Source organism: Solea solea, chromosome 8 (assembly GCF_958295425.1).
Source record: "Solea solea chromosome 8, fSolSol10.1, whole genome shotgun sequence".
Lineage (NCBI taxonomy): Eukaryota > Metazoa > Chordata > Actinopteri > Pleuronectiformes > Soleidae > Solea > Solea solea.
In genome coordinates this window covers 25,623,963-25,639,024 of record NC_081141.1, presented here as the reverse complement: position 1 = coordinate 25,639,024, position 15,062 = coordinate 25,623,963, and the positions used below count along the sequence as shown (strand labels likewise).

Here is a 15,062-nt window from a genome sequence, read left to right as displayed (position 1 = left end):
TCTTCAAGGCCTGTCGTCAAAGAACGTGTCACAGTGGTCCTCCGCCTAAGTATCAATGCTCTTTCAATCACAAAAGCTTCACACAAGAAAAAATATAAAAAGGAGAGAAACTGGAGAGAGAATACAGAGGTCAAGCAATAGAGAGAGAGAAGTCCAAACAGTTGAAAGACGTGTTGAAATGAGGATGCACAAACAGTGTGACTGCTGTTACACAAACACAACAACAGTTCCTTACTTACGACCAAATAAGGAAGCCAGGAAATGTTGTACATACAGTACATTTGACAGGATTGATGCTGCAGCTGTATACACACAAATGCTCCCTCAGTGAGGTTTGATAGTATATGCAGCACACAAATATTACATTCAACCAACTATTGCTACTGAAAGTCTCCTCTGTCTGTGCTTTTACATTCGTGTTAAAAGACTAAGGCAATAATTTGGTTTTCTTAATGTCGTGTTAAAAGTCCAATTTTAGTCAGACTAAGGCAATAATTTGGTTTTCTTAATGTCGTGTTAAAAGTCCAATTTTAGTTAGACTAAGGCAAAAATTTGGTTTTCTTAAGTCGTATTAAAAGTCCAATTTTAGTCAGACTCAGGCAATAATTTGGTTTTCTTTATGTCGTCTTAAAAGTCATATTTTAGTCAGACTCAGGCAATAATTTGGTTTTCTTTATGTCGTCTTAAAAGTCATATTTTAGTCAGACTAAGGCAATAATTTGGTTTTCTTAATGTCGTGTTAAAAGTCCAATTTTAGTCGGACTAAGGGAAACATTTGGTTTTCTTAATGTCGTGTTCAAAGTCCAATTTTAGTCAGACTAAAGCAATACTTTGGTTTTCTTAATGTCGTGTTAAAAGTCCAATTTTAGTCAGACTAAGGCAATAATTTGTTTTTCTTAATGTCGTGTTAAAAGTCAAATTTTAGTCAGGCTAAGGCAATAATTTTGTTTTCTTAATGTCGTGTTAAAAGTCCAATTTTAGTCAGACTAAGGCAATAATTTGGTTTTCTTAATGTCGATAAGATGAGGGACACTTTTTGCAATATATAATATAAACAGTACATACAATGTGTATTTCCTTTCGGAACAGAAAACAAAGCCCCCGTGTCATTTTTCACAGATGTTTTTATTTGTCAAACTGAAAGAGCTTTTGTCTTTTTTTAGACTGTACACTGTTTCTCCTCCTGCTCCTCCTCCTCCTCCTCCTCCTCAGGCCTCACCATCACAATAGGTACATTTTCTAGATAGTGATTGACACGCAGACTGTGGAGGTTAGAAATAATGAATGAATAAGTGAACCACAGACACAGAAGATACAAAGACGGGATGCGTTTCGCCACTTTGCGCCTCTTTTTAAACTGTGACATGAAAGTTTTATCATCCGTAAACACAACTGACTATATCTATTTAAGCAGACGTTACCGAGAGTGTTCAGTGAGTTGTTTTCCCTTAAGCAACGACTCGTCGGAAGTTAAGGCTTCTATTAAGCGGAGGTTGGAAGTGACGCTCCGTGCATTTAATCCAATGATGTTGAGGAAACAAATCAAAGGCTATTAGATCTTTTATGATGTTTAGCGCATAATGTGCCTGTGGACATCTTTGTACTGTTCGGTACTTTACGTTAAAACTCAAACGTCATGCAAACCTCCTCAAAGCTTTGTCGCAGGTGTGGACGAGTTAGTGCTGAAAACAAATAATCTCCGATTAGGGTGTTGATGCTTATTCTGTGTCCATTAAACGGTGGAATGACAGTGATTTTACACCAAAAAACAAGGTTCACATATCGGTAATCTACAGCAAAGTCTTTCCGTGTAATTTAATTTGCCAAACCAGAGTGCCATTGGCTAAGCTCAGTTATCCAGATACCACATTTTGTTTTCAGACTTCATGTTTACTTGTCAAGTACAACAACAACCATGTTGACGGCATGACAGCTGACAATGCCCCTGGATCACAACAATACAAACAAAACAAAAATTTGGACAGTGACACATTTTAAAAAAATTGCTTTCTGGCTGTGCTTGTCGTCAAGTCCGTCCCAAACGTCTGAACACATTTCTAATGAATAAATACAAAGAGAGGATGACAAAAACAAACGTGACACGCTTGCATTTCCAATCACGGTCAATTCTTTTCCTTTCTGTTAAATATCTTACATTTTCTTAAAGACTGCGCTGCAGTTTCCTCCCCACAATATGAAATGATTTGCTAAGTTAACCGACTGAAAGCCGACACTCGTGAAACATGAAGCGTAGCCGTAGACATTGGCTCCTTTCAGCTGTTATTGTAGCACTTGAAAGGTTTTTTTTTGGGGGGGGGGGGAGAACCCACTAGTCTAAGCCAGGCCTATTTTTTGAGGGTTTTAACTGCTGCGTTACCTCAGGTACTTGTTTACTTCCATTTACTGACGCAGCCAAGCATCGCTGTTCAATTTACTGCAGGAACAATGAGAGCAGCGTTATACAAAACTGTATTAAAATAACATTTTAACATGATTGGAATAATCCCCCGTTATCTATATATCTCTAAAATCTGTTAGCACCTTGAAACCATTTTGACTACATGTGAAAATACTCTATTTCACATGAAATTACATTATTATTTCAATCCAATTATAAAGATTAAACCCCCTGACCTAAAGAAAATGTGATCATGGAATAATGACACATATTATTTTACTGTATTAATCTTGGACATATGCTCTCTTTCATATATTAATAAATGTATTACGTGAAAGGGATTAAAGGAATTAAAAGACTTTTCAATATGTGAATTATATCCATATTTGTGTCATTAAATAAGCCATATCTATGGAAGAGTATTAGGGCCACATGTAAAAGAATTCAACAGAAAGAATAATGAATTCTGAATTCAGAATTCTGACTTTAATCTCTGACTCTTTTCTCTTTTTTTCTAGGAGTTATGACGTAATTTTAATCTAATAATTAATGCTATTTTTTTTCTTTCTTTCATTATTTATTTTTATTTTTTTTACATGTGGCCCTAATACTCTTCCATACATATCTATCTTAAAATAGATGTCAACAGGGTTACTGTGAGTGACACCTATCCTGATTCATCTTACATCTTCAAGAACAAAAAGTAGGACATCAAAAACACATTTGTTACCATCTGACAGCCGAGACAACAAAGTCTAAAAATTTAAATAAATACAAAAAGGAACGAGCAGAAACCATGAATCTTAACACAGAAAAGCAAAGTGAACGCAAAGCAAAAAAAAGGAGCGTAAAGACATTTTAACTAGAGACAGTTTATAAGCCTTAGAGTCAGTGCTGCAGTGCTGTGTCTTCCATGATCAGTCGTCTTCACTAAGCTTTTTTTGCAGTGTGTGTTAATGTTTCAGAACTATTTAGATATGCAGATAAAAATAGGTCCTCCCCCTCCCTCCCCCCCCAATTAAAGTCATTTGCTCTCAGGGCTAAGGGTTTTTGAATGATTTGTCATAATATACATGTATAATTCACGCACCATGCAATTTTCGTCCTTTTTCTTTTACATATAATACAGGAGCATTAATAGAGTTTTTGATTGATGTGATAATGCCAGTGTTCATTAGAGTAAAAGCATGGCTTCAGCAAAAATTAATTAATCCCAGTAAAAATATATTTGATTATGTGATAGTGTGTGTGTGTGTGTGTGTGTATGTGTGTGTGTGTATGTGTGTGTGTTCTCTACGTTGTGTTTTAAACAGTTCAGTTATGGTATGGCGTTGGTTAATTGTGTCCATTAAATCATGGCAGACAGATTTCACATCTTTTGTTAAAAAGTGACACTGTACAGTAGTTTCCATGGCAACAAGTTAAAACCACAATGAGACCTCCTTTTTCTGACTCCTTCTCCACCCCGCCCCCCGACCCCCAACCCTGCCATAGATATATATATTTTACAGAAGTTCATTCCAAACAGGATGGTGAATCTTCCAAAAATAAAAAATAAAAGTCAAAGATCACATTTTTAGAGTGGAAAATAAAAAGACAAAAGTGGATTAAGGGGCAGGTTTTTAAATCATTGTACAAAAGAAACAAACATCAACCCACCCACAACTGAACACTTATTCTTGAAAAATCCATTGGAAATTGATTTCTTTTTACAGGTTGCACAGTTTATTTTTAAAATACTGGGTGAGATTCTCCAGTATGGCAAGGGGACAGGGAACGATGGCAAATAAAGACGGGGAGGATAGGGACGTCACTCCTCCTCTGTGCATCCAAGTATTTCTGCACGCATGGTGATCCTGCCGTACCACGACCAGGGGAGGATCCGGACGAGCCGAGCGTAGATGGGCGGGTCTATCACATTCTTTCTGTGCGTGTCGTTGTCGAAGTTGCCCTGGAACACCTGCGAAAACACAACACCGGGGAGGGTTTTTTTTCTGGAAGCAAGATTCAAGCTCTTTACAGACCAAATACCAAATGAAACAAGGCAGAGATGGAAAACTTCAGCCCATTCATGCAACAAGCCTCTGTCTATGAACTGTGACTTTTTGGTCAAATTTTCGACTACATACTATACTATGACTTTTTTGACCCATTTTGGACGACATGACTTTATTGACCCATTTTGGATGACATACTATACTGTGACGTGTCATTTAGGAAAACATCTTAAGCCATGGATCTATGTGGTTAGTGTAGTGGTTAGCACTCATGCCTTCAGAACAAGAAACTCATGGTTTGATCCCTGGTGGGAACATTTCTGCATGAATTATACTATGACTTTTTTTCCCCATTTTGGACGAGTTGCTATACTATGACTTTTTTGAGTGATTTTGGACGACATACTAAACTATGACGTTTTTGACCGATTTTGGACGACGTCCTATACTATGACTTTTTTGACATATTTTGGACGACATGCTATACTATGACTTTTTTAACCCATTTTGGACGACATGCTATACTATGACTTTTTTGACCGATTTTTGACGACATACTATACTATGACTTTTTTGACCGATTTTGGACGAAGTGCTATACTATGACTTTTTTGACCAATTTTTGACGACATGCTATACTATGACTTTTTTAAACGATTTTGGAAGACATGCTATACTATGACTTTTTTGACCAATTTTCAACGACATGCTATACTATGACTTTTTTGACCGATTTTGAACGACATACTATACTATGACTTTTTTGACCGATTTTCAACTACATGCTATACTATGACTTTTTGACCGATTTTCAGCAACATGCTATACTATGACTTCTTTGACAGATTTTGAACGACATGCTATACTATGACTTTTTTGACCGATTTTCAACAACATGCTATACTATGACTTTTTTGACCGATTTTTGATGACATACTATACTGTGACGTGTTGGTGTTATTTAGGAAAACATCTTAAGAAGTGGTTTTATAAGGTTAGTGTAGTGGTTAGCACTCACGCCTTTTGAACAAGAAACTCACGGTTCGATCCCTTGTTGGAACATTTTTGCATGCACTTTGGACGACATGCTATACGATGACTTTTTTGAGCGATTTTGGACGACATACTATACTATGACTTTTTTGACCAATTTTGAACGACATGCTATACTATGACTTTTTTGACCAATTTTTGACGAAATGCTATACTATGACTTTTTTGACCGATTTTGAACAACATACTATACTATGACTTTTTGACCAATTTTGAACGACATACTATACTATGACTTTTTTGACAAATTTTCGACGACATGCTATACAATGACTTTTTTGACCGATTTTAGACGACATGCTATACTATGACTTTTTTGACCGATTTTGAACGACATGCTATACTATGACTTTTTTGACCAATTTTTGACGAAATGCTATACTATGACTTTTTTGACCGTTTTTTAACGACATGCTATACTATGACTTTTTTGACCGATTTTGGACGACATGCTATACTATGACTTTTTTGACCGATTTTGGACGACATGCTATACTATGACTTTTTTGACCGATTTTGAACGACATACTATACTATGAATTTTTGACCAATTTTGAACGACATGCTATACTATGACTTTTTTGACCGATTTTGAACGACATGCTATACTATGACTTTTTTGACCAATTTTTGACGAAATGCTATACTATGACTTTTTTAACCCATTTTGGACGACATGCTATACTATGACTTTTTTGACCGATTTTGGACGACATGCTATACTATGACTTTTTTGACCGATTTTGAACGACATGCTATACTATGACTTTTTTGACCAATTTTTGACGAAATGCTATACTATGACTTTTTTGACCGTTTTTTACCGACATGCTATACTATGACTTTTTTGACCGATTTTGGACGACATGCTATACTATGACTTTTTTGACCGATTTTGAACGACATACTATACTATGACTTTTTTGACAAATTTTCGACGACATGCTATACAATGACTTTTTTGACCGATTTTAGACGACATGCTATACTATGACTTTTTTGACCGATTTTGAACGACATGCTATACTATGACTTTTTTGACCAATTTTTGACGAAATGCTATACTATGACTTTTTTGACCGTTTTTTAACGACATGCTATACTATGACTTTTTTGACCGATTTTGGACGACATGCTATACTATGACTTTTTTGACCGATTTTGGACGACATGCTATACTATGACTTTTTTGACCGATTTTGAACGACATACTATACTATGAATTTTTGACCAATTTTGAACGACATGCTATACTATGACTTTTTTGACCGATTTTGAACGACATGCTATACTATGACTTTTTTGACCAATTTTTGACGAAATGCTATACTATGACTTTTTTGACCGTTTTTTAACGACATGCTATACTATGACTTTTTTAACCCATTTTGGACGACATGCTATACTATGACTTTTTTGACCGATTTTGGACGACATGCTATACTATGACTTTTTTGACCGATTTTCAACGACATGCTATACTATGACTTTTTTGACCAATTTTTGACGAAATGCTATACTATGACTTTTTTGACCGTTTTTTACCGACATGCTATACTATGACTTTTTTGACCGATTTTGGACGACATGCTATACTATGACTTTTTTGACCGATTTTGAACGACATACTATACTATGACTTTTTTGACAAATTTTCGACGACATGCTATACAATGACTTTTTTGACCGATTTTAGACGACATGCTATACTATGACTTTTTTGACCGATTTTGAACGACATGCTATACTATGACTTTTTTGACCAATTTTTGACGAAATGCTATACTATGACTTTTTTTGACCGATTTTGGACGACATGCTATACTATGACTTTTTTGACCGATTTTGGACGACATGCTATACTATGACTTTTTTGACCGATTTTGAACGACATACTATACTATGAATTGTTGACCAATTTTGAACGACATACTATACTATGACTTTTTTGACCGATTTTAGACGACATGCTATACTATGACTTTTTTGACCGATTTTGAACGACATACTATACTATGAATTTTTGACCAATTTTGAACGACATACTATACTATGACTTTTTTGACCGATTTTCAACAACATGCTATACTATGACTTTTTTGACCGATTTTTGATGACATACTATACTGTGACGTGTTGGTGTCATTTAGGAAAACCTCTTAAGACATGGGTCTATAAGGTTAGTGTAGTGGTTAGCACTCATTCCTTCTGAACAAGAAACTCACGGTTCGATCCCTTGTTGGAACATTTTTGCATGCACTTTGGACGACATGCTATACGATGACTTTTTTGAGCGATTTTGGACGACATACTATACTATGACTTTTTTGACCAATTTTGAACGACATGCTATACTATGACTTTTTTGACCAATTTTTGACGAAATGCTATACTATGACTTTTTTGACCGATTTTGAACGACATACTATACTATGACTTTTTGACCAATTTTGAACGACATACTATACTATGACTTTTTTGACAAATTTTCGACGACATGCTATACAATGACTTTTTTGACCGATTTTAGACGACATGCTATACTATGACTTTTTTGACCGATTTTGAACGACATGCTATACTATGACTTTTTTGACCAATTTTTGACGAAATGCTATACTATGACTTTTTTGACCGTTTTTTAACGACATGCTATACTATGACTTTTTTGACCGATTTTGGACGACATGCTATACTATGACTTTTTTGACCGATTTTGGACGACATGCTATACTATGACTTTTTTGACCGATTTTGAACGACATACTATACTATGAATTTTTGACCAATTTTGAACGACATACTATACTATGACTTTTTTGACCGATTTTAGACGACATGCTATACTATGACTTTTTTGACCGATTTTGAACGACATGCTATACTATGACTTTTTTGACCAATTTTTGACGAAATGCTATACTATGACTTTTTTGACCGTTTTCTACCGACATGCTATACTATGACTTTTTTGACCGATTTTGGACGACATGCTATACTATGACTTTTTTGACCGATTTTGAACGACATACTATACTATGATTTTTTGACAAATTTTCGACGACATGCTATACAATGACTTTTTTGACCGATTTTAGACGACATGCTATACTATGACTTTTTTGACCGATTTTGAACGACATGCTATACTATGACTTTTTTGACCAATTTTTGACGACATGCTATACTATGACTTTGCCGATTTTCAACGACATGCTATACTATAACTTTTTTGACCAATTTCTTACGAAATGCTATACTATGACTTTTTTGACCGATTTTCAACGACATGCTATACTATGACTTTTTTGACCGATTTTGGACGACATACTATACTGTGACGTGTTGGTGTCATTTAGGAAAACATCTTAAGCCATGGGTCTATAAGGTTAGTGTAGTGGTTAGGACTCACGCCTTCTGAACAAGAAACTCACGGTTCAATCCCTTGTTGGAACATTTTTGCATGCACTTTGGACGACATGCTATACTATGACTTTTTTGACCGATTTTAGACGACATGCTATACTATGACTTTTTTGACCGATTTTGAACGACATGCTATACTATGACTTTTTTGACCGTTTTTTAACGACATGCTATACTATGACTTTTTTGACCGATTTTGAACGACATGCTATACTATGACTTTTTTGACCGTTTTTTACCGACATGCTATACTATGACTTTTTTGACCGATTTTGGACGACATGCTATACTATGACTTTTTTGACCGATTTTGAACGACATACTACACTATGACTTTTTTGACCAATTTTCGACGACATGCAAAACTATGACTTTTTTGACATATTTTGGAAAACATGCTATACTATGACGTTTTTGACCCATTTTGGACGACATGCTATACTATGACTTTTTTGACTGATTTTGGACAACATGCTATACTATGACTTTTGACCGATTTTGGACGACATGCTATACTATGACTTTTTTGACTGATTTTAAACGACATCCTATACTATGACTTTTTTAAACGATTTTGGAAGACATGCTATACTATGACTTTTTTGACCGATTTTCAACGACATGCTATACTATGACTTTTTTGACCGATTTTGGACGACATGCTATACTATGACTTTTTTGACCGATTTTCAACGACATGCTATACTATGACTTTTTTGACGATTTTCAACGACATGCTATACTATGACTTTTTTGACCGATTTTGGACGACATGCTATACTATGACTTTTTTGACCATTTTTGGACGACATACTATACTATGACTTTTTTGACCAATTTTGGACGACATACTAAACTATGACTTTTTTGACCGATTTTGGACGACATGCTATACTATGACTTTTTTGACCGATTTTCAACGACATGCTATACTATGACTTTTTTGACCGATTTTGGACGACATGCTATGCCATGACTTTTTTGACCGATTTTCAACGACATGCTATACTATGACTTTTTTGACCAATTTTGGACGACATACTAAACTATGACTTTTTTGACCAATTTTCAACGACATGCTATACTATGACTTTTTTGACAATTTTTGGACGACATACTATACTATGACTTTTTTGACCGATTTTGGACGACATGCTATACTATGACTTTGCCGATTTTCAACGACATGCTATACTATAACTTTTTTGACCAATTTCTTACGAAATGCTATACTATGACTTTTTTGACCGATTTTCAACGACATGCTATACTATGACTTTTTTGACCGATTTTGGACGACATACTATACTGTGACGTGTTGGTGTCATTTAGGAGAACATCTTAAGCCATGGGTCTATAAGGTTAGTGTAGTGGTTAGGACTCACGCCTTCTGAACAAGAAACTCACGGTTCAATCCCTTGTTGGAACATTTTTGCATGCACTTTGGACGACATGCTATACTATGACTTTTTTGACCGATTTTAGACGACATGCTATACTATGACTTTTTTGACCGATTTTGAACGACATGCTATACTATGACTTTTTTGACCGTTTTTTAACGACATGCTATACTATGACTTTTGTGACCATTTTTGGACGACATACTATACTATGACTTTTTTGACCGTTTTTTAACGACATGCTATACTATGACTTTTGTGACCATTTTTGGACGACATACTATACTATGACTTTTTTGACCGATTTTCAACAACATGCTATACTATGACTTTTTTGACCGATTTTTGATGACATACTATACTGTGACGTGTTGGTGTCATTTAGGAAAACCTCTTAAGACATGGGTCTATAAGGTTAGTGTAGTGGTTAGCACTCACGCCTTCTGAACAAGAAACTCACGGTTCGATCCCTTGTTGGAACGTTTTTGCATGCACCTTGGACGACATGCTATACTATGACTTTTTTGACCGATTTTCGACGACATGCTATACTATGACTTTTTTGACCGATTTTGAACGACATACTATACTATGAATTTTTGACCAATTTTGAACGACATACTACACTATGACTTTTTTGACCAATTTTCGACGACATGCAAAACTATGACTTTTTTGACATATTTTGGACAACATGCTATACTATGACGTTTTTGACCCATTTTGGACGACATGCTATACTATGACTTTTTTGACTGATTTTGGACAACATGCTATACTATGACTTTTGACCGATTTTGGACGACATGCTATACTATGACTTTTTTGACTGATTTTAAACGACATCCTATACTATGACTTTTTTAAACGATTTTGGAAGACATGCTATACTATGACTTTTTTGACCGATTTTCAACGACATGCTATACTATGACTTATTTGACCGATCTTCAACGACATGCTATACTATGACTTTTTTGACAATTTTTGGACGACATACTATACTATGACTTTTTTGACCGATTTTGGACGACATGCTATACTATGACTTTGCCGATTTTCAACGACATGCTATACTATAACTTTTTTGACCAATTTTTTACGAAATGCTATACTATGACTTTTTTGACCGATTTTCAACGACATGCTATACTATGACTTTTTTGACCGATTTTGGACGACATACTATACTGTGACGTGTTGGTGTCATTTAGGAGAACATCTTAAGCCATGGGTCTATAAGGTTAGTGTAGTGGTTAGGACTCACGCCTTCTGAACAAGAAACTCACGGTTCAATCCCTTGTTGGAACATTTTTGCATGCACTTTGGACGACATGCTATACTATGACTTTTTTGACCGATTTTAGACGACATGCTATACTATGACTTTTTTGACCGATTTTGAACGACATGCTATACTATGACTTTTTTGACCGTTTTTTAACGACATGCTATACTATGACTTTTGTGACCATTTTTGGACGACATACTATACTATGACTTTTTTGACCGTTTTTTAACGACATGCTATACTATGACTTTTGTGACCATTTTTGGACGACATACTATACTATGACTTTTTTGACCGATTTTCAACAACATGCTATACTATGACTTTTTTGACCGATTTTTGATGACATACTATACTGTGACGTGTTGGTGTCATTTAGGAAAACCTCTTAAGACATGGGTCTATAAGGTTAGTGTAGTGGTTAGCACTCACGCCTTCTGAACAAGAAACTCACTGTTCGATCCCTTGTTGGAACGTTTTTGCATGCACCTTGGACGACATGCTATACTATGACTTTTTTGAGCGAGTTTAGACGACATGCTATACTATGACTTTTTTGACCGATTTTCGACGACATGCTATACTATGACTTTTTTGACCGATTTTGAACGACATACTATACTATGAATTTTTGACCAATTTTGAACGACATACTACACTATGACTTTTTTGACCAATTTTCGACGACATGCAAAACTATGACTTTTTTGACATATTTTGGACAACATGCTATACTATGACGTTTTTGACCCATTTTGGACGACATGCTATACTATGACTTTTTTGACTGATTTTGGACAACATGCTATACTATGACTTTTGACCGATTTTGGACGACATGCTATACTATGACTTTTTTGACTGATTTTAAACGACATCCTATACTATGACTTTTTTAAACGATTTTGGAAGACATGCTATACTATGACTTTTTTGACCGATTTTCAACGACATGCTATACTATGACTTTTTTGACCAATTTTGGACGACATGCTATACTATGACTTTTTTGACAATTTTTGGACGACATACTATACTATGACTTTTTTGACCGATTTTCAACGACATGCTATACTATGACTTTTTTGACAATTTTTGGACGACATACTATACTATGACTTTTTTGACCGATTTTGGACGACATACTATACTATGACTTTTTTGACCGTTTTTTAACGACATGCTATACTATGACTTTTGTGACCATTTTTGGACGACATACTATACTATGACTTTTTTGACCGATTTTCAACAACATGCTATACTATGACTTTTTTGACCGATTTTTGATGACATACTATACTGTGACGTGTTGGTGTCATTTAGGAAAACCTCTTAAGACATGGGTCTATAAGGTTAGTGTAGTGGTTAGCACTCACGCCTTCTGAACAAGAAACTCACGGTTCGATCCCTTGTTGGAACGTTTTTGCATGCACCTTGGACGACATGCTATACTATGACTTTTTTGAGCGAGTTTAGACGACATGCTATACTATGACTTTTTTGACCGATTTTCGACGACATGCTATACTATGACTTTTTTGACCGATTTTGAACGACATACTATACTATGAATTTTTGACCAATTTTGAACGACATACTACACTATGACTTTTTTGACCAATTTTCGACGACATGCAAAACTATGACTTTTTTGACATATTTTGGACAACATGCTATACTATGACGTTTTTGACCCATTTTGGACGACATGCTATACTATGACTTTTTTGACTGATTTTGGACAACATGCTATACTATGACTTTTGACCGATTTTGGACGACATGCTATACTATGACTTTTTTGACTGATTTTAAACGACATCCTATACTATGACTTTTTTAAACGATTTTGGAAGACATGCTATACTATGACTTTTTTGACCGATTTTCAACGACATGCTATACTATGACTTTTTTGACCGATTTTGGACGACATGCTATACTATGACTTTTTTGACAATTTTTGGACGACATACTATACTATGACTTTTTTGACCGATTTTGAACGACATGCTATACTATGACTTTTTTGACGATTTTCAACGACATGCTATACTATGACTTTTTTGACCGATTTTGGACGACATGCTATACTATGACTTTTTTGACCATTTTTGGACGACATACTATACTATGACTTTTTTGACCAATTTTGGACGACATACTAAACTATGACTTTTTTGACCGATTTTGGACGACATGCTATACTATGACTTTTTTGACCGATTTTCAACGACATGCTATACTATGACTTTTTTGACCGATTTTGGACGACATGCTATGCCATGACTTTTTTGACCGATTTTCAACGACATGCTATACTATGACTTTTTTGACCAATTTTGGACGACATACTAAACTATGACTTTTTTGACCGATTTTCGACGACATGCTATACTATGACTTTTTTGACCGATTTTGAACGACATACTATACTATGAATTTTTGACCAATTTTGAACGACATACTACACTATGACTTTTTTGACCAATTTTCGAAGACATGCAAAACTATGACTTTTTTGACATATTTTGGACAACATGCTATACTATGACGTTTTTGACCCATTTTGGACGACATGCTATACTATGACTTTTTTGACTGATTTTGGACAACATGCTATACTATGACTTTTGACCATTTTTGGACGACATACTATACTATGACTTTTTTGACCGATTTTCAACAACATGCTATACTATGACTTTTTTGACCGATTTTTGATGACATACTATACTGTGACGTGTTGGTGTCATTAAGGAAAACCTCTTAAGACATGGGTCTATAAGGTTAGTGTAGTGGTTAGCACTCACGCCTTCTGAACAAGAAACTCACGGTTCGATCCCTTGTTGGAACATTTTTGCATGCACTTTGGATTTTCAACGACATACTATACTATGACTTTCTTGACCAAATTTTGGACAACAAGCTATACTATGACTTTTTTGACAGATTTTGAACGACATGCTATACTATGACTTTTTTGACCAATTTTGAACGACATACTTTACTATGACTTTTTTGACCGATTTTGGACGACATGCTATGCTATGACTTTTTTGACCGATTTTGAAAGACATGCTATACTATGACTTTTTTGACCAATTTTAGACGACATACTATACTATGACTTTTTTGACCGATTTTCAACGACATGCTATAATATGACTTTTTTAAACAATTTTGGAAGACATGCTATACTATGACTTTTTTGCCGATTTTCAACGACATGCTAAACTATGACTTTTTTGACCGATTTTGAACGGCATGTTTATACCTTGACTTTTTTGCCGATTTTCAACGACATGCTATACTATGACTATTTTGACCAATTTTGGACGACATACTATACTATGACTTTTTTGACCGATTTTAGACGACATGCTATACTATGACTTTTTTGACCGATTTTGGACGACATGCTATACTATGACTTTTTTGACCGATTTTGGACGACATGCTATACTATGACTTTTTTGACATATTTTTGA

At 35.1% G+C, this 15,062-nt stretch overlaps 1 protein-coding gene and 1 long non-coding RNA gene across 5 annotated transcripts in view; one reads left to right on the top strand and one right to left on the bottom strand.

Moving 5' to 3' along the window:
• Positions 1-15,062, top strand: part of LOC131463885 (uncharacterized) — an 87,119-nt gene that overhangs the window by 46,224 nt on the left and 25,833 nt on the right. The window lies entirely within an intron of this gene.
• Positions 1,107-15,062, bottom strand: part of LOC131463884 (EGF-like repeat and discoidin I-like domain-containing protein 3) — a 137,281-nt gene continuing 123,325 nt past the window's right edge. For all 3 annotated transcript variants that reach the window (XM_058635983.1, XM_058635981.1, XM_058635984.1), the window contains one exon: positions 1,107-4,358. In XM_058635983.1, the coding sequence (XP_058491966.1) occupies positions 4,209-4,358 (150 nt within the window). In that variant the 3' untranslated portion in view covers positions 1,107-4,208. The remainder of the gene's footprint in view (positions 4,359-15,062) is intronic.